Source organism: Peromyscus californicus, unplaced genomic scaffold (genome assembly GCF_007827085.1).
Source record: "Peromyscus californicus insignis strain IS unplaced genomic scaffold, ASM782708v3 Scaffold_7__1_contigs__length_154581171, whole genome shotgun sequence".
In the NCBI taxonomy this organism is placed as follows: Eukaryota; Metazoa; Chordata; class Mammalia; order Rodentia; family Cricetidae; genus Peromyscus; species Peromyscus californicus.
The window spans coordinates 29,972,333-29,993,727 of NW_026294595.1; the positions used below are offsets into that span (position 1 = coordinate 29,972,333).

Sequence of the window (21,395 nt, forward strand, 5' to 3'; positions counted from 1 at the left end):
TCCCAGAGTCTTCTCTGCCCCCAAAATCCTGCCTAATTATTGATCATTCAGCTTTTTATTAAACCAATCCAAATGACACATCTTCACAGTGTACAAACAAATTATTCCACAATGATAGTGAGTAGTAGGTCATCCACAGCAGTACAGTGGGACTCCATCTTGAAAAACAAATCAGAAACTAAAAATCGGAGTGTATTGGAAACAGAATTGGAAGGAGCCACGGCAAGCTACGCCCTTCAAAGACTTTCCCCTCACTAATAACATGCTTCCTCCAAATAGGTCAGTTTTTATTACTAATGTGCTTTCTCCCCATAGGCCACTCTATACATTTGAGCTAAAATGTTGTTAGTTTTTTAAAATTTGCTTTTAAAATTTATATTGTATATATGATTGTGAGTGCTAGTATATACATGCTTTGCTGTACATGGGATCAGAGGACAGTTTTTATTTCTGGAGACAGTCTCAATATGGAATTCACTGTGCAGACCAAGTATACCTTGATTTACAGAGATCAGCTTACCTATGCCTCCTGAGTAATGGGATTAAAGATGTTTACCACCATGCTCAGTAAGAGGGCAAACTGGGAGTCAGTACTTAATGTGGATTCTGGGTGTCTCTTGTTAGGTTTGCAGAAGGTAAGGCTTGAGCCATCTCATGGACTCTTGAACTCTTAGATATCTGTTACTGTGAAGCTGTTAGTGAATGTTTAAGTTATTAGTATAAGAAGATTGCCACAGTATCATTTGAATTTTAGTTAATGGTGTGACTAATGAAGTTTTTAGGAAGAACTATGCTGGAAAGAAAAGTGTGAGCTGAATGGTGGACAGTAGGGTAGTCAGATGAGCATTAAACTTACTGGTAGAAGGAGGTGCTTTCTTTAAAGCTCTTCACATTGCTGTGTGCTGCAGTTTTTGCTTTCTTTGAAGGATGTATATTTTTTTAAATTTTTATTAAAGTTTTTTTTTTCATTCTACATACCAATCCCCCCACCTCCCCCCACCCCACTCCCCATCCACTCCTCAAAGAGGGTAAGGCCTCCCATGGGGAGTCAGCAAAGTCTGGCATATCAAGTTGAGGCAGGACCAAGCCCCTCCCTGCTTCATGAGGCTGAGCAAGGTATCCCTCCATAGGGAATGGGCTCCACAAAGCCAGTTCATGCATCAAGGATAAATCCTGGTCCCACTGCCAGTGGCTCCACAAACTGCCCAAGCCACACAACTGTCACCCAGATTCGGAGTTTGGTCCCATTCAGGTTCCCCAGCTGTCAGTACAGAGTCAGTGAGCTCCTACTAGCTCGGGTCAGCTGTCTCTGTGGAATTCCCCATCATGACCCCTTTGCTCATATAATCCCTCCTACTCTCTTTGACTCGACTCCAGGAGCCCCATCCAGTGCTTGGCTGTGGATCTCTGCCTCTGCTTCCATCAGGTACTGGATGAAGGTTCTACGATGACAGTTAGGGTAGTCTTCGATCTAAAGACAGGGGAAGGCCAGTTCAGGGACCCTCCAGGTTCTGAAGGATATATGCTTTCACTGTAGAAAAGGTTATTTGGCTCAAAAAATTAATGTTTGAAAATTTTTTAGACTTGGATAGTGAATTTTTTTACCTTTTATAGTATTTGATACATTTTTACTTTTGTTTACAGAAATTAATCTCAGAACTCCAAAAGCTATTTATGAGTAAAAATGAGACTTATGTATTAAAATTATGGCCTTTGTTTGTCAAACTTCTTGGGAAGGTAAGTGCCAAAGATAATGAAGTAGGTGTTATTTTCATAATTTGAATGTCAGAATTTTTACTTTTTAAAGAGTGCCCCACACTCAAGCTGCTCTGGAGCTCACTACTCACCACATAGCTCAAGCCCAGGCCTGAAATTTGCAGTAATCCTCCTGTATCAGCCTACCAAGTTCTGTGATTATAGATATGAACCACTGTGCCCAGCTTATGTGTGGGTATGCATGCTCATGTGTGTACTGATAGACATTAACATGTGCACATCCTGTGGAGGCCAGAAGTCAACCTCAGGTGTTACTCATTAGGTGCCATCCGCTTTGTTTGTTTGTTTGTTTATTGCATTTATTTATGTGAATGATTATATGTGAGAAATGACACCCATCAGGACTACTTGGGGGAGTTGTTGACTCTATCCACTATATGGGCTCCCAGATGTACCTGCCACTCTATTTGGATTAAAGGTATCTGCCACTATCTGCCCAGTTTCTATTTTTGAGGCAGGAGTCTCACATTCATGTAAATTCACCAAGTAGGCAGTCGTTTCTGCCTTTCTAGCACTGGGGTTCCAAGTGTTTGCCATCATGCCTACCCTTAAAACAATATCTTTGTGTTGTGTGCACATGCGTTCCCAGACGTGCTTAGAGGTCAGGGCAACTTTGTGGAGTTTTTCTTTCCTGCCACTGGGGATCAAACTCAGGTTTTCAGGCTACTTACATGGCAGCCACATGTACTGCTGAGCCGTCTCACTGGCCCTTTTGCTCTTACTTTTACTATGTAATGTCCTGGCTAGACTAAAGCTCTAGGTCAGACTGACCTTGAAAGCAAATTTGCGTGCCTCTGCCTCCTACATGCAACCACATCCAGCTGCCTAGCTTTTGAACCTGGGCTCTGAGGCTGGATTGAACTTGGGTCCTGTCAATGCACGGCAAGCACTTTATTGAACAAGTTAGCTGTTTCCCCCATACCCTCAGCGTGTTTTTAATTGCTTGAAACATCCCAGTACTCATGTTACAGGTTTTTATGTTTGCAAGCAGTGTGGCTTTTGTTTACTGATTATTAATTCCCAAGAACGTATATTAAGTGATTAAATGAATTATTTTTTGATGAGTTTTCTCTTTTCTTAGACCTTGCACCGAAGTGGGAGTTTCATCAATTCTTTGTTACAGCTAGAAGAACTGGGCTTCCGTAGTGGAACACCCATGATTAAAAAGATAGCTTTCATTGCTTGGAAGAGCTTGATAGATAATTTTGCTTTAAACCCAGGTATGTAGATAGCTTTAAATTCTTTTCCCCATTCATTCATTCATTCATTCATTCTTTTAAGGCTTTTAGTTTATTTTCTTAGTAGATGTAATATTGTGTGTGCATGCATGTCTGTGTGACAAAGGCAGGACATTCGGGCCATGGTGAGGATAGGGGACTACTTAGTGGAATCCATCTTTTGTCATTATTGCATGGGTTCTGGGAATTAAACTCAACATTAGCAGGCCAACTTATACAGCAAGCCTAAGACACCTTGCTGGCCTTTTTTGGGGGGGAGGGGGAGACATTCTAAGAATGTAGATGAGGCTGAAACTAATCAAATTTTTAATTTTGTATGAATTCATTTACTGTTAAGCAAAGATTAAGTGATGAAGCCTTTTCTGATTCTTTGGGCTTTATATTGAAATTATAACTTATTAACTTTACCTTAAGGGAATAGGAATAAATATGTAAATAGAATTTGAGAGACATTGAAATTACTAATAAATGATTTAGCCTAAGTTATTTTCAGAAGTTGAACAAAATGAAAACCTATTTGTGGCTTTTTAGCCTGAGTAAAACATCATGTATGTTGTGTCTTTTTGAAATCACTACAGTAGGTCTGACTTTATGATTATTTTAGAAAATCTGATTTATTAGGAGCAATACAGACAACAGATGGCAAGACAAATGATAGCCATGGAATGAAGATATCAATAACTTAGTTTTTTACCTCATACTTTTAGAACTATGCTCCAAACTGGATTCTTTAGACTTGTCTTCACCTTATTATAATGCTCAGTGGAGTATTTGTCATGTATATATGAGAAAAGTAGCCCAAAACATTAGTATAAATATGTAACAGGATAGGTGTGGTGGCATACCCCTCTAATCCCAATTCTCAGGAGGTAGAATCAGGTGGATCGCTATAAGTTTGAGGTCAGTCTGGTCTACTTAGTGAGTTCTAGGCTAGCCAAGACTACATAGTAAAAAAAATCTGTCTCCAAACAAATAACAAACCTTAGCTAGGTGATAGTTTAATCCTAGATTTGATTGATAATATATGTTTATAATTTTTGTTGCACAATGTCTAGACCTCTTAAGAAGTGGTAATTGAATTAAATGATAAAGTAGTTGTAAGAAATACTAACAGGAGATTCACTTAAACTTTTTTTACTGATATTTCAAATCCTTCTGAAGTGTTTGTGATAAGATATATGTGAGCAAAGACTGTCATAATTTTCTATACCCAGGTCTAGTAAAAATATTGTTCAGAGAATTGAGTTTCAGGGACTGGAGAGAGATGGGTTAGTAGTTAAGAGTGCTTGCTGTTGCCCTTCCACAGGACCCTCACCTTGGGAGGTTTACAACTGCCTGGATAATTCCAGCTCCCGGGGGTCTGACACCCTCTTCTGACCTCCAAGGACACCTGTGTACATGTCACATATACTACAAAAACATATACATATACATGTAAAAATGAAAGCAAACCTTAAGAATTAGCAAACAAACAAGAACCAACCCAACAAATTGGGTTTCATTTGTATGTTGAATTCGATCAGTCATTAAAGTAGGGTAGAGCTGACCCTAAAGTAGGGTGTAGCTTTCTGAAAATTTGATGGCACTAGTGGTCATGGTGCTTGATGTAAGTTACTAGTTGATTTTTAAAATAATCTTTGTTGTTGTAGTAATGGAAAATTATGCTCACGTTGGCCTGTACCTACTGATCCTCTTGCCCTGGCCTCCTGCGGGCCTGGGATTGTGTGTGTGAGCCACTATGGTTCTTTACCTCCATTTCTTTTAAGAAATTTTATCTTTGGCTTCAGTCCACTAACTGCCAGTATCATCTCTTCAGTTTTAGCAACCTGAAATATTGTAGATATTTCCACAGGTTGGCATTCCTGGTGGGAATAGTAACCCTCTTATATTACACTGTATCTGATACTAAAATGTCTATTTTGTTTTTGGTCCAGCTGTACTAGAGTTTGTCCAAGTGAGAAGTTTATTCTGACTTCTTTTGTTACAGTAATCTTTTACTTCTATTCATTTTTTTTAAGATATACTTTGTAGTGCAAAAAGACTCAAGTTGTTAATGCAGCCTTTGAGTTCCATCCATGTGAGAACAGAAACATTAGCATTAACAAAACTAGAAGTCTGGTGGTATTTACTGATGAGACTTGGACCTCAGCTCCCTGGCAATTTTGAACAGGTAACATAATTATTAACTTAAAAAATCCATGTGTGTCTTTTTGTTCTAGTTTTTGTTTGTGATAGGGTCTAGCTGGGCTAGGATTCCCTGCGTAGATCAAGCTGACCTTAAACTCAGATATACCTGCCTCTGTTTCCTGAGTGCTGCAGTTAGAGGTATTCACCAGCATGCCTGGCATGTGTCCTTAAATTCTTACCATTCTAATATCAGAGGTGTTTTGTTTTGTTGTTATTTACCAGTATTTTAAAAGTCTTTTATCCTTTATAAAAACTTCAGTATGTTTCTTGTATTCTCCAAATGGTAATCAGCCATTGCCAACATAACAGTGTAGATATTTGTTTATTTAAAAAAAATTTTTTTTAATTATCTCATTTTTTATATGTATGGGTGTTTTGCCTGCGTGTAGTAGGTTTGTACCCTTGATGCCAGAAGAGGCTTCAGATCCCTGAGAACTGGGGTTATATGAGCACTATGGATGCTGGGAATCAAATCCTGGTCCTCTGTTAGAGCAACCAATGCTGTTAATTGCCTAACCATCTCTCCAACACCCTTTAAAATGTTTCTTTTATGTATAGGTGTTTTGCCTGCATGTATATCTGCACTGCTTTCATGCCTGGTGCCAGAGATGGCCAGAAAAGGGTGTTGGATCTTTGGGGCTTTAATTACAGATAGTTGTGAGGTACTATGTGGGCACTGGGCATCAGACCCAGGTCCTCTGGAAGAACAGCAAGTGCTCTTAAAAGCTGAGCCATCTCTCTATCTATTTATCTATCTATCTATCTATCTATCTATCTATCTATTTATTTATTTTTTGGTTTTTTGAGACAGGGTTTCTCTGTGTAGCTTTGCGCCTTTCCTGGAACTCACTTGGTAGCCCAGGCTGGCCTCGAACTCATAGAGATCCGCCTGCCTCTGCCTCCCGAGTGCTGGGATTAAAGGCGCGCGCCACCACCGCCCGGCTCTTCATTATTTATAAGATTAACTTTCGTAGTGTTTAGCAGTCAGCTAATTAACATTAGTGAAATAGCAAGTGCTATACCACAAGGTTAGTAGAAATAAAAATTCCAAAGAAAAATTTTCCCTCCTTTTTCTAGATGACATAGTTATAAGCAATCACTAGTTATAAGTGACACTAAACACTTAATTTGGTCTAAGCCTTTTGTGTGGCAATTCCATTGTTGGTTTTCGTGGGGTTTTTTTTAGTTTTTTATTTATTTATTACCTATACAGTGTTCTGCCTGCAGGCCAGAAGAGGGTGCCAGATCTCATTATGGATGGTTGTGATCCACCATGTGGTTGCTGGGAATTGAACTCAGAACCTCTGGAAGAACAGCCAGTGCTCTTAACCGCTGTGCCATCTCTCCAATCCCCCCATTGTTGGTTTAATTAAAACGTTAAAAGATAAATTTTACTTGTAGATCTGTATTGTATTTCTTACATTCTAAGTAAACAGTGGTAAAGCAGGAATTGCTTTCTTGGAAGATGTGTTTGTTCTTGAGCCTTTTCCCCCAGTGGTACCCTTTCATTTTTAAAGACATGTTCTCACACTGTAAACCAGGTTGGTCTTGAGGCCATGTTTGTCTTCACCCTCTTGAGTTAAACAGATATATGGATGTTATGTAGCCATGAGCCACCATGCTGTTTTTATTTGATTTTTTGGGACTGAGTTTCATATTCCAGGGCTAGAACTTGCTTTGTAGTCACAACTAGCCTTCTGATCCTCCTGCCTTAAGTGTTGGGATTATGGGTGTGTGTACAGCTTTAGCACTGGCAATCAAACTCGGGACTTTATACTTGCAAGTTGAGCTACTTTCCCAGCCCAGTACTTTTGGCAGTCCTGGGTTGAACTATGGGACCCTGTGTATATACTAGAGAAGCTCTATCATTGAACTTTATCACCAGCCTTAGTTCCTGAGTTTTAGATAGAAGCTTCCTAAGTTTGATATGACATAATTGAAAATCAGCATTAAACAAATCATAATATAATTTCCAGATTCTGCCATCATAAGGTCCTAAGTCTAATCTAGTTGTATAACTTATTTACTGGAAGAACATAGATGAGACTGGTAGTGGATGATTTTAGAAGTGAGCTTTAACTGTCTTGATATTTTCTAACATGACTTTTCACAGAGGCTTTGCTCAGCTAGGGATGTATTGCTTATTGGTAGGGAGTATGCTTAGCCTGTGTCTCACCATGGGTTTAATAGTCAACACCAAAGAAGAATTAAAAAGCTTAAAACAAAGGTTGGGGATGTAGGTAAATTGACAGGGTGCTTGCTCAGCATGCTTGGTGCCCAAGGGTCAAACTTCTGGACCACAAAAATGGAGTGTGCTGGTGCATGTCTGTATCTCCAGCACTGGAGAAGTAGAGGCAAAAGAATTAGAAGTTCAGTCATCTTGGCTATATGTTGAGTTCAAAGACAGCCTGGGCTGCAGGAGACCTTGTCTGGGGAAAAAAACTTATAACACCACAAGTAGTGTGTGTAACTAGCTCAATTTATTTGCCAATTTATTTAATGTATGCAATTTTGTTTGGGATTTAGAACTAACTGAAACAGATAATACCCCAGGCAAATACAAGTATAGAAAACTGGCCCTGTGCGAAGCTTGGTGGCGCAAGCCTTTAATCCTAGCATTTGAGAGACATTCTAACTCTTGGGAGACAGAGGCAGGTGGATCTCTGCGTTGGAGATCAGCCTGTCTACAGAGTGAGTTCCAGAACAGCTAGAGCTACTCAGAGAAACCCTGTCTCCAACAAAACAAAACCAAAGGAAAAGAATAAAGCCGGGCGGTGGTGGCACACACCTTTAATCCCATGTGGGTTTGAGGCCAGCCTGGTCTACAGAGTGAGTTCTAGGACAGGCTCCAGAACTACACAGAAAAACCCTGTCTGAAGAAGAGAAAAGAAAACTTGTCTTGCATTTCAGTTTTTGGCGGGTGGGGGTGGGGGGTGTGGGGGGAGGTTCGAGACAGGGTTTCTCTGTGTAGTTTTGGTGCCTGTCCTGGATCTCACTCTGTAGACCAGGCTGGCCTCGAACTCAACAGAGATCCTCATGGCTCTGCCTCCTGAGTGCTGTGTACCATTTTCTTACCTGGTGCCCATGGAGGTCAGAAGAGGGCATTAGGTCCCCTGGAACTAGATGGTTATGAGCTCCATGTGAGTTCTGGGAACTGAACCCAGATCTACAAGAGCAGAAAATGCTTTTAACTTCTGAGCTATCTCTAATCCAAGGTCTTAGGATATTTAGACATCTATTAGGGAATGGGATCCAAGTTTAACCATGAAATTCGTTTATTTTAAATTATAGTTTATATAGAATTTTACATGGCAATTTTATTTTGCTACCTCTTCCATGAGACTGGTCACGTTTAGAATTAAAAAGTTTTATGTTTAATATTTAGCAGATCTTAAGTTTTTAATTGGCCCAATCTACCTCTGTGTCAGAAGAATGAAGACTGCTTCTTTAAGAAATACTTATCTTGCTGGATAGTGGTGGCTGCAGCGGCACACACCTTTGATTCCAGCACTTGGGAGGCAGAGGCAGGTGGATCTCTCTCTGAGTTCAAGGCCAGCCTTCTCTACAGAGTGAGATCCAGAATACCCAGGGCTACACAGAGAAACCCTGTTTGAAAAAAGCATGAATTGTAAACCGTTTACAAATTTGACAGTTACATTATTGCTGTTTTGCCTTACCTATTAGGTTTGTGTGCCTCTGATTCAGAGTACAATAAGTGTTGATAGTGTTGCTTCACCTCAAGGCAGTTCATCTCGAGGGTCTGCTTCTCCTGTCTTAAGTCCACTGACTCCTGGACATAAAGGTGAGAGAAAAGGATTTCCTTTTCTTTTGAAAAGTCTTTGAAGGAGTGGTCGTACTCTCCTGGAGACTAGGTTCTTTAAACAGAAAGTCCTTTTTATTTTACTTTTTTTAGAGACAGGATCTCATAACATAGCCCTTTCTCAGGTCTTGCTAAGGCTAGTCCTGAATTGGTGATCCTTTTGCCTCTGCTTTTCAAATATTGGGATTAGAGGCCATACTTCTATTGTATTCTTATCTATACTCTTATCTTTGTTACTGATAACATTTAATTGGATTATCTTGCTTTGTTGGTAGGTCTCACTATGTGTATAGCCCAGATAGTTTTTTGTTTTTTGGTTTTTTTTTTTCCTGTTGTTTGAGACAGTGTTTCACTATGCAGCCTAGACTAACTTGAATTCTGTTTGAGACGTGCTCTCACTATGTACTTCTGGCTAGCCTGGAACCCACTGTGTTGACCAGGCTGGCTTTGAACTGACACAAGTCCTCCAGATGCTGGGATTGCACCTGTGTACCACCAAACCCAGCTCCTTTCATGCTACATGAATTGATTGCCAATAAACAACACAGAATGACTAGGAAAGCAGCACAAACTTGCATGGAAAATGAGTCTTAAAAGATAGTTAAAATATGTAACAGCATTGGAAAGCAATCATTTGTCATTACTTTATGTCAGCCTTTTTTTAGAGTTTTTGATTTTTTATTCAAGTTACAGAAAGGCTTGGATACTTCAGGGTATGTATTAATGTCTGAGAAATTTATATCCTGTTTTTAAAGGTGTATTGTATTGATAGGAACTGTAACTTGAATAATTTGGTCTTTTCTCTTTTAAAGGTGCTTCTTATCCTGCAACTCCACGCATGAACCAGAGTTCAAGTATAGGTGGAGTGGCTTCAATCCCTTCCATTCAGCTTCTGGGACTGGAAATGATGCTTCACTTTTTATTGGGTCCAGAAGTCTTGAATTTTGCTAAGCAACACAAGCTTGTATTGAGCTTAGGTATTTGTTTTTGAAATAATTTCATGTGTTTGAAACAATCCAAAACTTAAAACTGTTGGATGGTGGAGAGGCCTCTGTTTCACAGCAGCTCAATAATAGTGATAAACTTGAGTGTGAATGTGTTTAAATCTTTTAAGAAAACATTTAGATGAATTTTTTTTGGTAGAAATATGTTCCATAAATCTTTTGGCCTGCTTGTCTTGTTCTCCCCTTTAGAGCCATTGGAGCACCCACTAATCAGCAGCCCTTCTTTCTTCTCCAAGCATGCGAATGTACTTATCACTGCTGTTCACGATAGCTTTGTTGCAGTTGGAAGAGATGCTTCAGGTAAGTTTAGGAAATTTTTTAAATTCAAAAGTCCGTATTTTTTCGGCATTTATGTCATTTGTGTGTGTGCATGTTTGTGGCCATACATGTGCCACAGGACATGGGGATGTCAGAATACAACTTTTTGGGACTCACCTTGTGGGTCCTGGGAATTGAGGCTACCAAGGCTGGAAGCAGGCACCTTTACCCATTGAGCCATCTCACCAGCCCTTTAAAGGACGATGCAAAAGCAAATACTTCTGGGTGGTGGTGGTGGCAGCGGCGGCGCACAACTTTGATCCCTGCACTCAGGAGGCAGAGGCAAGTGGATGTCTGAGTTCAAGGCCAACCTGGGCTACAGAGCTAGTTCCAGGGCAGCCACGACTACACAGAGAAATCCTGTCTCATAAAATGAAAATCAAATAATAATTTGGTGTTAACTCATTGACCAGATTGTGTACCAAAAAGTTTTCCGGTAACATTGGGGAGGCAGAGGCAGGCCAATCTCTGATAATTTGATGTTTGTGTTGTCTATGTGGTATGTTCCAGACACCAAGGCTACATCGGAAAAGAAACTAGTTCCATTGTACTAAGACATATATACTGCATAAAATCATATAGTGACTGGTAGATCTCCGACTGAAGCCTAGGCTCTGTGGCTTCAGTATCTGCTTTTAAATTTATGTTCATGGCCTAAGAGAAATGAGTACAAGAAATGTAAAGGCAGGTGTGGTGGTTTGCCTTTGTAATCCCTTTATGAGAGGTTGTAAGGCAAGAGGATTGCCAAAAGTTCAGGAGACCACCTGGACGGCAGAACGAGATCTTCCTTCAAAACAGACGTGAGATGATAGCAAAAACAATCTGAGCACTGCAGAAGCTGAGATGAGCCTCATTCATTTGAGGCTGATCCAATTTCCAACATAGAGCCTGTCATCAACAAAGAAGTAGATAAAATAAAAAAGCTTCTGAGTTGTTTGGAAAATGCTCGTGTATGGAGGACGGAGGACAACTTTGGAAGTTCTTTCCTTCCACTATGGGGTCTTGGGATCAAACTCAGATTGCGAGATTGCCAGCCAGTGCCTGCTGAGACATTCTACTTGTTTTGTTTTTAGTAAATAAAAGGGTATTACGTGTATGGGTGTGACCCATGGAATCTAGACTGGGGGAATTTGCATTCTTTGGAGAAAGAATCTTGGTCTTTGTCACTCAGCTGGCTTGAAAGCAGTGCTAGTCCTCTTGTCTGGGCCTCTTAAGTGCAGGAATAATCAGTGTGTACAACAAGCACTAACTCATTGTTTTCCGTTTTGCAAAAGTGATGGATATTCAACATGGACAATACAGATCAAAGTGAAAACATTTATTTTTTATTATAAGGCAGGCTCATTGCTAACGTTGTCCTTTTAAAAAGGTTTAATTTCTCTAAAGAAAGATTGAAGTGGTGGTTTTATAAATATATTATAAGGAAATAACAGTCAAATTAGTGCTCAGTTTGCTATTAGTATAAGGAAGGGCAGAATAGGTTTTTTTGTTTCCTTAGTATGTATATATGTGTAGTACGAGTATGCCTGGTGCTCCAGGAGGTTATAAGAGGACATCAGATTCCTTGGAACTTGAGTTAGAGATGGGGTACTAGGAACTGAACCCTGTCTTAAAAGTTCTTGTGTCCTTGACAGATGCAGTCGTCAGTGCTATCTGGAAGGAGCTCATTAGCTTGGTGAAGTCAGTTACTGAATCAGGTAAGCACTATTCCATTGCTGAATGACCTTCATAGCATACAGTGTAGTGCTTATTGAAGCTAATGTCAGCCTTATTTGTATTAAATATGTTTCTGAGATATTCTTTAAACAAAGAAGTTATGCAACATGTTTAGTTAAATAAAATTTTCATAACTCTTAGTAGATATGCTCTAAAAAAACATGTTTGGAATTAAACCCTTCCTTTTACTCTTTGATAGGAAATAAAGAAAGATCAGGTTCTGAAGTTTTGACCCTCCTACTAAAATCTTTGGAAAACATAGTGAAGTCAGAAGTATTTCCTGTATCAAAAACACTGGTAAATATATTTATAAGTTGCCTTAAAGTCTAATTTTGAAATTCAGTTTATATTGACACTTGGTCAGATAATGTCTGGCACAGACCTTTATAATATTGGCCAAATATTGACTAGTAATTTAGCTGTGTTGTAAGTGCCTTTCAAATTTCATTTGGAACCTATATAGTAAATAGCTGTAGCAGCAGCTACAAACATCTACAGTGTGGTTAAAGGGATCAGCTTCATACCAAAAATGGAATAAAGGACATGCAACTTGAACTGAACAAATTTTAGTGTTCACAGTGCTTGGTAACAGTAGCACATTGTCACTTTGCTTTTAATTATGCTTTAAACCTAAATAGTACAAATGGAAAAAGTAAGTTGTATATAATTTTTATATTAGTGGAATAAATAATGTCCTTAAATACACTGTGCCTGATGTAGCATAATAGATGGTGTCAAGGGCTCTAGAGCAGATTAGGTTAATTCTTTGTCCAACTAAGGGAATTTGGGTAATTAATTGCCTTGCTTTCTTGGCCTATCAGTTCTGAGCTTGTATTTGTAAAGAGTGTAATTAGTAGTTAAAATAGTTAAATGTGTTTATGCTTGCAAGGCACAAATTAATACTGCTAGCTTTAGTGTATTTCCAAATCTTGCTAAAAACATGTTTCTACTAAGGTAACTATTATGACACTTAACACTTTGTAGTACATATTAATACAAGCACAGGAAGACTTGCAGAACAGTTTTAGGAAACTCAAGCATCTCTGGATTTGTAATAAGAGGATCGATTTGTAGGTAGCAAGCTGTTGAAATATTTGCTTCTAGGTCTGTTTAGTATGTATGTCGTTGCAGTTTCTTTTAACAGAGTGAAAAAAAAATACTGTGAAGGTTCAGTTTTAGAAAACCAGTTAAATTATGGATCTATGTTCATATACTGGCTTTTTTATAGTAATACAAAAACTTGTAAGAAGGTAGAAGGTCTTTGTTTTTTCTCTATCTTTGAACTTTTGAAATAATGTGTATAATATATATATAAATACACACACAAGTCAATGAATATACTGTAATGAATCATGAGTGACGGTTACCTAAAATTGTCAGAAACATAGAGAAAATTTTTACTGAGTAACAGGTTTTGATGGCTAACTATTGTAAAATCTTTCTTTCTTAGGTCCTCATGGAAATTACAGTTAAAGGACTTCCTCAGAAAGTATTAGGTTCACCAGCATATCAGGTTGCTAATATGGATATTCTTAATGCAAGTATCTTAAATGTAGTGCAGTGATATGATAAAGATTGTTAAAACAGAAATTCCTTTAGATTTCTTAAAAAATGACATTTAATTGGATTTGGTTGATTAGGTTAAAAAAACTTGTATGCAAAACAATAGATTACTGTGAAAAATTAAAGATGGTGCTGTTCCAGTAGATGAACTATTCTTCTTCCCTGGATTGAATACTGGATTCAAAAAAGGACATTCTCTGTTGGTTTGTATGGAGTAATATTACTGGCTACTGCTAAAATATTTGAAAGCTTAGTAATACTATCTTAATAATGTGAAATAGACTTTGTTGTGTGAAACAGATATTGTGAGTCCAGCAAGTCTAGGTATTTGTGTGTGTGTTTGTTATCTGATACCTCACTATCTTTGATTTCTCACGGAAGAACTATGATCAGAGCATAGAGATGGGTTTTTTTTTTTTTTTGAACATTTGTATTTACTGTTCATTTTATTTTTAATTATGTCTTTGTGTGGATGTGTGTGAGTGCAGTACTTCGAGAGGCTAGGAGAAGGTAGTGTATCGTGGAGCTAGAGTTACAGGTGGTTGTGATCCACCTGATATGGGTACTGAGAACTGAAGCCTGGTCCTTTGTAAGAGCAGAACACAACTCTTCTTGGTTTGTTTGTTTTTTTTTTTTTTTTTTTTTTTGGTTTTTCGAGACAGGGTTTCTCTGTGTAGCTTTGTGCCTTTCCTGGAACTCGCTTTGGAGACCAGGCTGGCCTCGAACACACAGAGATCCGCCTGGCTCTGCCTCCCGAGTCCTGGGATTAAAGGCGTGCGCCACCACCGCCCGGCTCAGAACACAACTCTTTTTTTTTTTTTTTTGGTTTTTTTGAGACAGGGTTTCTCTGTGTAGCTTTGCGCCTTTTCCTGGATCTCGCTCTGTAGACCAGGCTGGCCTCGAACTCACAGAGATCCGCCTGCCTCTGCCTCCCGAGTGCTGGGATTAAAGGCGTGCGCCACCACCGCCCGGCAGAACACAACTCTTAACCACTGAGCCATCTCTTTTTGTAGCCCTAGTTGACCTAGGACTCCACTCTATAAACCAGGCTTGCTTCTTTTTTTTTTTTTTTTTGTTTTTGTTTTTGTTTTTCGAGACGGGGTTTCTCTGTGTAGCTTTGGAGCCTGTCCTGGAACTCACTCTGTAGCCCAGGCTGGCCTTGAACTCACAGGGATCCGCCTGCCTCTGCCTCCCGAGTGCTGGGATTAAAGGCGTGTGCCAGCAACGCCTGGCCAGGCTTGCTTCTAAATCTCAAATTCGCAAGATCTGTGCCTCCCTCCTAAGTGCTGTTGTCAAACCTGGCTTGTTTTGTTTTGAAGACAGGATCTCATTAGGTGTCCCACACTGGCCTTGAACTCAAGATCCTTCTACTTCAGCCTACTGGCTGTCATGATTAAAAGTGTGTGCGACTGTGCCTGGCATTGCGGGTAGTTTTTGAATAAACTTGCTGCTGATTAAAAGTTAGTTTTCATGCTAAAATAAATCATGTTAATGACTGTAGAAAACAAAAACTGTTCTTTTTACTGGGAATTGTGACTTTGTTTTCTTTTCTTTTCAGGGAACTCCAGCTTTGTTCTTAATCCAGTTAATTTTCAGCAATAATCTTTTAGAATGTGGTGTAGCAGATGAAAAGTAAGTTTGTACCTTGTTCTTAAGTCCTGGCATGGTCTCATGAGTCTCAGGATGGCATGGAATCCCTGTGTCAAGAGAATGACTTCAATTGATTTCTCCTCTCTCCACTTGCTAATTTCTAGAAGTGTATCACCATGGCCTTTTTGTTTGTTTGATTTTTGGTGTTTTATTTAGCCCTGTCTAGCCTGGTTGTGTAGAGCAGGCTTCCTTGAATTCAGATCTGCTTACCTCCCATGCCTGATTTTTCCTGCTTTCCTTTTTCATGAAAGATGAGATTCCTTTATTCCGGTATTTCACAAATTTGGTTTTAAAATTAAAAAGTTTTTCCTATTTCAATATCCTGTGTATATACAGCCCAGGTTAGCCTCAGTCTTGTGGCAGTTCTGTCTAAGCCACCAAGCTCAGTTGGTCATTTTGTGTATTGTGATGTGGCTTTGTAGCCAGGCCCATCTCATTCTAGATTTTTTTTGTATCAGATTCCCTAACATTGGGGTTTGCCACCAGGTCTTGTGCCACATTTTTTTTTTTTTTTAAAGATTTTATGTGTGCGAGTGTTTTGCCTGCATGTATGTCTGCACCATGTTTATGCCTTAGCGCTATGGAGGCCAGAAGAGGGTATCAAATCCCTTGGATGTGTGGAGTCATGGATGGTGACAGTATGGGGACCTGGGAACTGTAACCCAGCCCCTGGAAGAACAGGTGTTCTTAATTGTAGAGTTTTGTTCTCATTTTTGCTATAATTCAATATTTGGGGGAGGGGGTAGTTTGGGTACATAACTACTCCAGCACCTACAAACTTGAAATAAGAGGCTGATAGTGGTGTTAGAGGCTGGGGGATAAATAATAAAACAGACAGAAATTAATCATTTCTTGTGTTCAGCTGTCAATTTTAGAATTTTGCTAATGCATAATGTCTTCCTGGATGAAATACTCTGATCCATTGTTCCTATTTTTTAGGTTTTTTCTCAATCTAGAAACACTGGTAGGATGTGTGCTTTCTGGTCCGACTTCACCATTGGCTTTCAGTGATTCTGTATTAAGTGTCATTAATCAGAATGCAAAGCATTTGGCAAACAAGGAGCATCTCTGGAGAATGTGGAGTATTATAGTCACTCCACTGACTGATAGGATTCATCAGGTACGGCACGTCTGCTCTATCCCCTCACCGGGGTCTGGACTAATACTTAGAAAGCATGGTTAGAGATCAGGCTGGACTTCTGCCTGGCGTAGTCTTCCTGCCTCTGCTCCCTCAGTGCTAGGAGGTTACAGGCTTGTGCCACCATGCTAGTCCCCTCCACACCCCCCAGGTATGAGTTTAAATAAAAATAACTGTTTGAAACATTTTTTTAAATGCAGTTTGGGATTGATCTGTGTATTTGATTCCATTTTTCATAGTGTAACAGCTCCTTATCCTATAGTAGTGCTGATAAAACTGTTTATCTGGGTCCTTTTTCCTCATTTTTGGTTTGTGTCAGTATCTCCTGTGTAGCCTATGCTGGCCTCCCACCTCCTGCGACTTTCTGCCCCATCCTCCCAATATTTTGATCGTTTGAATACTTACATTGAAGTATACCAGATAGGAACAGTGAAAAATGGTCTTTGTTTTGTTGTTGTCCTCTGGAAACAAACTTATCTGTAGCCAAGCCGGCTTTATGTCCTGGCTTCCCAAAGCTGCCCTTAGGTTTGCTTATGACACCTGACCTGTGATTACTTTCAATAGGTTATATGTATAGAGTCAAGCCGTAGTGCCTCCGCAACATTTAGCCTTCTCTTAAGTTTGGAATCTATTAAGAGTAGAATAGTTTTTACATTTTGTAAGTTTCGAGTACTATTAATAAGATGTAGAACACAAGTTCACTTTTGTGTTTTTGTTGTTTTGGTATATTTTGTTTGCTTTTGATACATAAGTTCAATTTTTTTTTTTTTTTTGAGTATTCTTTAGGTTGATTTTAAGTAACTCATGGAATGAAAACTCCACAGGAGATTTTTACAAAAGTCTGCTTTTTAAGCTAACACTCTCCTGGAAGGAAAGTAGATTATATTTCTAAGAATCTCACCTTGAATGGTAGCAGGGGTCCTTTATGAGTCTATTCGTCTGACTAATGTTTTAGGAATTGTTTAAGGTTCTGTGTTTTTCGTTTTGAGATGGTGACTCTCTAGCAGCTTTTCCTAGAACTCAGAGTAGCCTAGGTTGGCCTAGACTCATGGCAGTCTTCCTTCCTCAGCCTTCTAATGCTGTGATTACATGTGTGAGTTCTAACTTCTAGATTGGGAGCTATGGGTTGTTTCAGAAATTAAAATCAGTGTCTTAGTTAGGGTTTCTATTGCCGTGAAGAGACACCATGACCACGGCAACTCTCACAAAGGAAAACACTTAACTGGGGTGGCTTACATCTTCAGAGGTGTAGTCTATTATCATGGCAAGGAGCATGGTGGCATGCAGGCAGACATGTTACTGGCTACATCTTGATGAAAAGGCAACAGGAAGTGGACTGAGTGTCACATGGATTGAGGCTTGAGCAAAGGAGACCTCAAAGCCCACCCCTGCAGTGACACACTTCCTCCAACAAAGCCGCACCTCCTAATAGTGCCATTCCCTTTGGGGGCCATTTTTTTTTTTTTCAAACCACAATCAGTATACTTGGTTTATAGAGGACCTCAGGGTCTCCCTGTCCATGTTTCCACCCACCCCACCCCCAAGGTTTCTGAGAACACCAAATTCACATGAACAGGGGGTGAAAACAGGAGAATTAATTTGTTTTTTAAATTGTTGTTTTATGTTGTTAAGTATTAGAGTCAAGACCAAGGGAAAAATTGTACCTCCAAATAATCACTGGGCTATACTTCTAGCTCTAACAATAAATAGGAACCTGTGCTATCAGTTCTGAAGACTAGAAGTGGTTTTTTTGTTTTGGAGCCCTGAGAGAATCTGTTGCCTTCCTCTGTTAATAGTGGTAGCCGGCAGTGCATGACCTTAAATTGTATCCACATAATTTCGGGTGTCTCCCATGGTAGTCAGATTGCCATTTGTTGGGTGTGACATCACCATACTTGAGTATGACCTCATCTTGAGTCTGCACAGGTCTTTAGTTCATCTCAATAAGGTCATACTTGTATCTAAGGGTAGAAGCGTAACATCTCTAGAATGGGTTCTGGTAGAACAGTTTGTTCCATGTGAGTTATGTTACCAGGTAGGATTAAAATTAGATGGTAATTTAATTATGTATTTTTTTGTTTCAGACCAATGAAGTGAATCAAGGTGATGCCTTAGAACATAATTTTAGTGCCATCTATGGTGCATTGACTTTACCAATAAACCATGTTTTTTCAGCTCAGACATTTCCCATGGTAAGAATGTATATTGTTTGTATAAGGGGTTTGTGCCTTTCTGGAAACACTGCCTTTATATATGATTAGCACCAGCTCTAATTTTCCTTGCAATTAGAATTGTGGGGTGGACGAATATTTGTGGGGAGGCAGAGAAGACAGTGCAATGAGGCTTCTTTGATTTTTGACCTTTGATAATTTCTGATACTCATCATATAGAACTTAATAGGGGAGATAACAGCTTATAACAGATCGCTCTGACACTTAAATGTTTCATTCTTTTTCACAGTCTTAAAGATGTATTAATCCTGTTATATTTGGTCCATTGGTGTTAGTTTACCCGATTTCTTTTTGGTTAGGCTACCATGAAGACTTTACTTAAGACGTGGTCAGAGCTATATAGAGCATTTGCACGCTGTGCTGCTCTGGTGGCGACAGCAGAAGAGAACTTGTGCTGTGAGGAACTTTGTTCTAAGATACTGTGCAGCGTGGAAGATGAAATCCTCTCGGTGAGTTTCCCCTGTAGTGTACATTTGTAAAGTGGAGATAACACTAAACAGTGAACAGTGGCTGGCAGCTTCTGTATAAGAGGTCCAGTTCATGTAGAAAACACAAGCCTTGGGTGCTTCTTTATCTTAACCTCAGTCTAAGCTTTCCTTAATGTCTTTGTGCTACAGTTCACCTTCCTACTGATTAGTTCTGAAATTCTTCTCTACATCAAAGCAGGAATCTTGGTTATGCCCAAGTTAAAATCCCTAAATGATAAGGAGAGCGAGCACAGCCTGCTAAGTTGTGGCTGCATGGAGCTGTGTGTCTTGTCTCCCTTTTTTTGCTACAGGCTATGTGAGATCATCCTTTGTAGAACTTACTGGATAGAAGTAGTTGGCATGGAAAGGAAAGCACATTGAACAGCTTTTTTCCTTCTGAATGGGTCAAAATTCCGGAGGGTAGGCTCAGCCCTTGCCTGTTCTGACACGCAGAGAGAAAGTTGATGGGCTTTGGCTATTAGAGAGATGGCTGAATCAGACTTTTTCTGCAGTACTTGGGCTGGCAGCTTCACTATGTTCTCTTCTGCCACTTGGTTGATGTTTCTGACCTTTGACATTCTGGTGAAGAGGCCCGAACTCCTATATGACTTCCCCAGCCATGGACTTTTGACCAGGCTTTCTGGGCCAGGCATGAAATGACCTCAGATCCAACCAGAAAGCAATTAGTTACTGTAATAGCAGTACATAACTGTTCTTTCTGTCCCCTTGCTGGGGTTGGGCATGCTCTACCCCACAGCTGCCATTGGTCAGACTTGCTTATCATTTCAGAGCACCAGTTCTTCCTTTGTGTGGATGTTTTGTTGCCTGATTTTGATTATCCCTTCCTATTTACTGTTTGGAGTTTGGATTGTTCTGTTTTTCCTGAGTCTTTTGGTGCATCACTAAGTTATTGATGTGATCTCACATTTTGATAGAGGTCCTTCCTTATACTGTAACTTTCCTCATGACTGTCCTTTATTTTCATTTTCTTTCAGTTCTAGGAATTTTAAAAATTTAATTTCTATTGTCTTCAGTGGTTGAATTGTCATTCATTCAGTGGTGTGTTGTTTAGTCTCTATTTTTTTTTAATAGTTTTGCTGTTGATACCTAGCTTTAGAATACAGGATGTTATTTTAATTTTGTTACCTGTTGAGACTACCTTTGTGTCCTACCTAATTAATTGGTGATCAATTTTGGAGGAAGTTCCATGAACACTGCTGAATAGAGTGTGTGTTTGTGTATTCCTCAGTGTTTATGTCTATCTGTAGTGTTGAGTCCATTTGCTGTATGGTGTCAATAAACTCTAGTATTATTCTGTTTAGTTTTTGTCTAGATGACCTGTCTATTGAAAGTGTATTGAAGTCACCTTTTATCACTGTGTTGGGGTTGTCTGTGGTTTTACATCTAAAATTTTTTTTAAATGGGTTTGATTGTGTTTGCATATGTTTAGGGTTGTAATGTCCTCTTGGTGTGTTGTGTGAAGTGATCATATCTCATTTGAGTCGTTTTGGTTTGAAGTCTGTTTTGTCAGATCTTAGAATATACTAAATCCATTTGTTGGAATACCTTTTTACTTTTACCTTTAAGTGGTTTCTTTTTCTTTTTGGTTTTTTTGAGACAGGGTTTCTCTGTGTAACAGTCCTGGTTGTCCTGGAACTCACTTTGTAGACCAGGCTAGCCTTGATCTCACTGAAATCTGCCAGCCTCTACCTCCCGAGGGCTGAGATTAAAAGGGCTGGGATTATAGGTGTGTGCCGCTGCTGCCGCCACCCAGCTAAAGTGGTTCCTATCTTTGGTGAATTATGTTTCTTGGAGGCAGCAGAGATGGATCCTATTTTCTAACACCATGTGCTACTTGTTCTTCTCTTTAGACTAAAGTATTTTCCTTGTAGAACTCACTTGGTTAGAAATTCCTTTCATCTGTTTCTCATGAAAGGGTTTTATTTCTCCTTTCAGGGAGGGGTGATAGCAGTTTCACTCACAGAAATCCTCCTGCTTCTGTCTTCTCAGTGCTGGGATTAAAGGTGATGCCACCATGTCCAGCTTTTGATTTTGATACTTTTGCTGAGTATGATAGTTTTTGTAGACAGTGGAGACTTTTCAGAACCTGGAAGGTGTCTTTCTGGGCACTTCTGGTTTTAGTCATTTCTGTTAAGTAAATAGGTGTTAGTCTGAGACTTGGATTGTTTCACTTGCAGCTTGTCAGTATGCTTTCTTTGTGCTCCCTCTCCCTTCCCCCGAGACAGTTTCTCTGTAGCCTTGGCTGTCTTGGAACTAGCTTTGTAGA

The 21,395-nt window shown here is 39.5% G+C and overlaps 1 protein-coding gene across 5 annotated transcripts in view; it reads left to right on the forward strand.

Moving 5' to 3' along the window:
- Rif1 (replication timing regulatory factor 1) overlaps nt 1–21,395 on the forward strand; it is a 64,227-nt gene that overhangs the window by 14,663 nt on the left and 28,169 nt on the right. For 4 of the 5 annotated variants that reach the window (XM_052723413.1, XM_052723412.1, XM_052723416.1 and 1 more), the window contains 13 exons: nt 1,645–1,737; nt 2,858–2,996; nt 5,033–5,184; nt 8,886–9,003; nt 9,834–9,998; nt 10,215–10,325; nt 11,978–12,040; nt 12,259–12,356; nt 13,510–13,596; nt 15,181–15,254; nt 16,212–16,392; nt 18,495–18,602; nt 18,941–19,090. In XM_052723413.1, coding sequence (XP_052579373.1) covers nt 1,645–1,737; nt 2,858–2,996; nt 5,033–5,184; nt 8,886–9,003; nt 9,834–9,998; nt 10,215–10,325; nt 11,978–12,040; nt 12,259–12,356; nt 13,510–13,596; nt 15,181–15,254; nt 16,212–16,392; nt 18,495–18,602; nt 18,941–19,090 — 1,539 coding nt within the window. The remainder of the gene's footprint in view (nt 1–1,644; nt 1,738–2,857; nt 2,997–5,032; nt 5,185–8,885; nt 9,004–9,833; nt 9,999–10,214; nt 10,326–11,977; nt 12,041–12,258; nt 12,357–13,509; nt 13,597–15,180; nt 15,255–16,211; nt 16,393–18,494; nt 18,603–18,940; nt 19,091–21,395) is intronic. The other variant, XM_052723415.1, reaches the window with a different exon arrangement.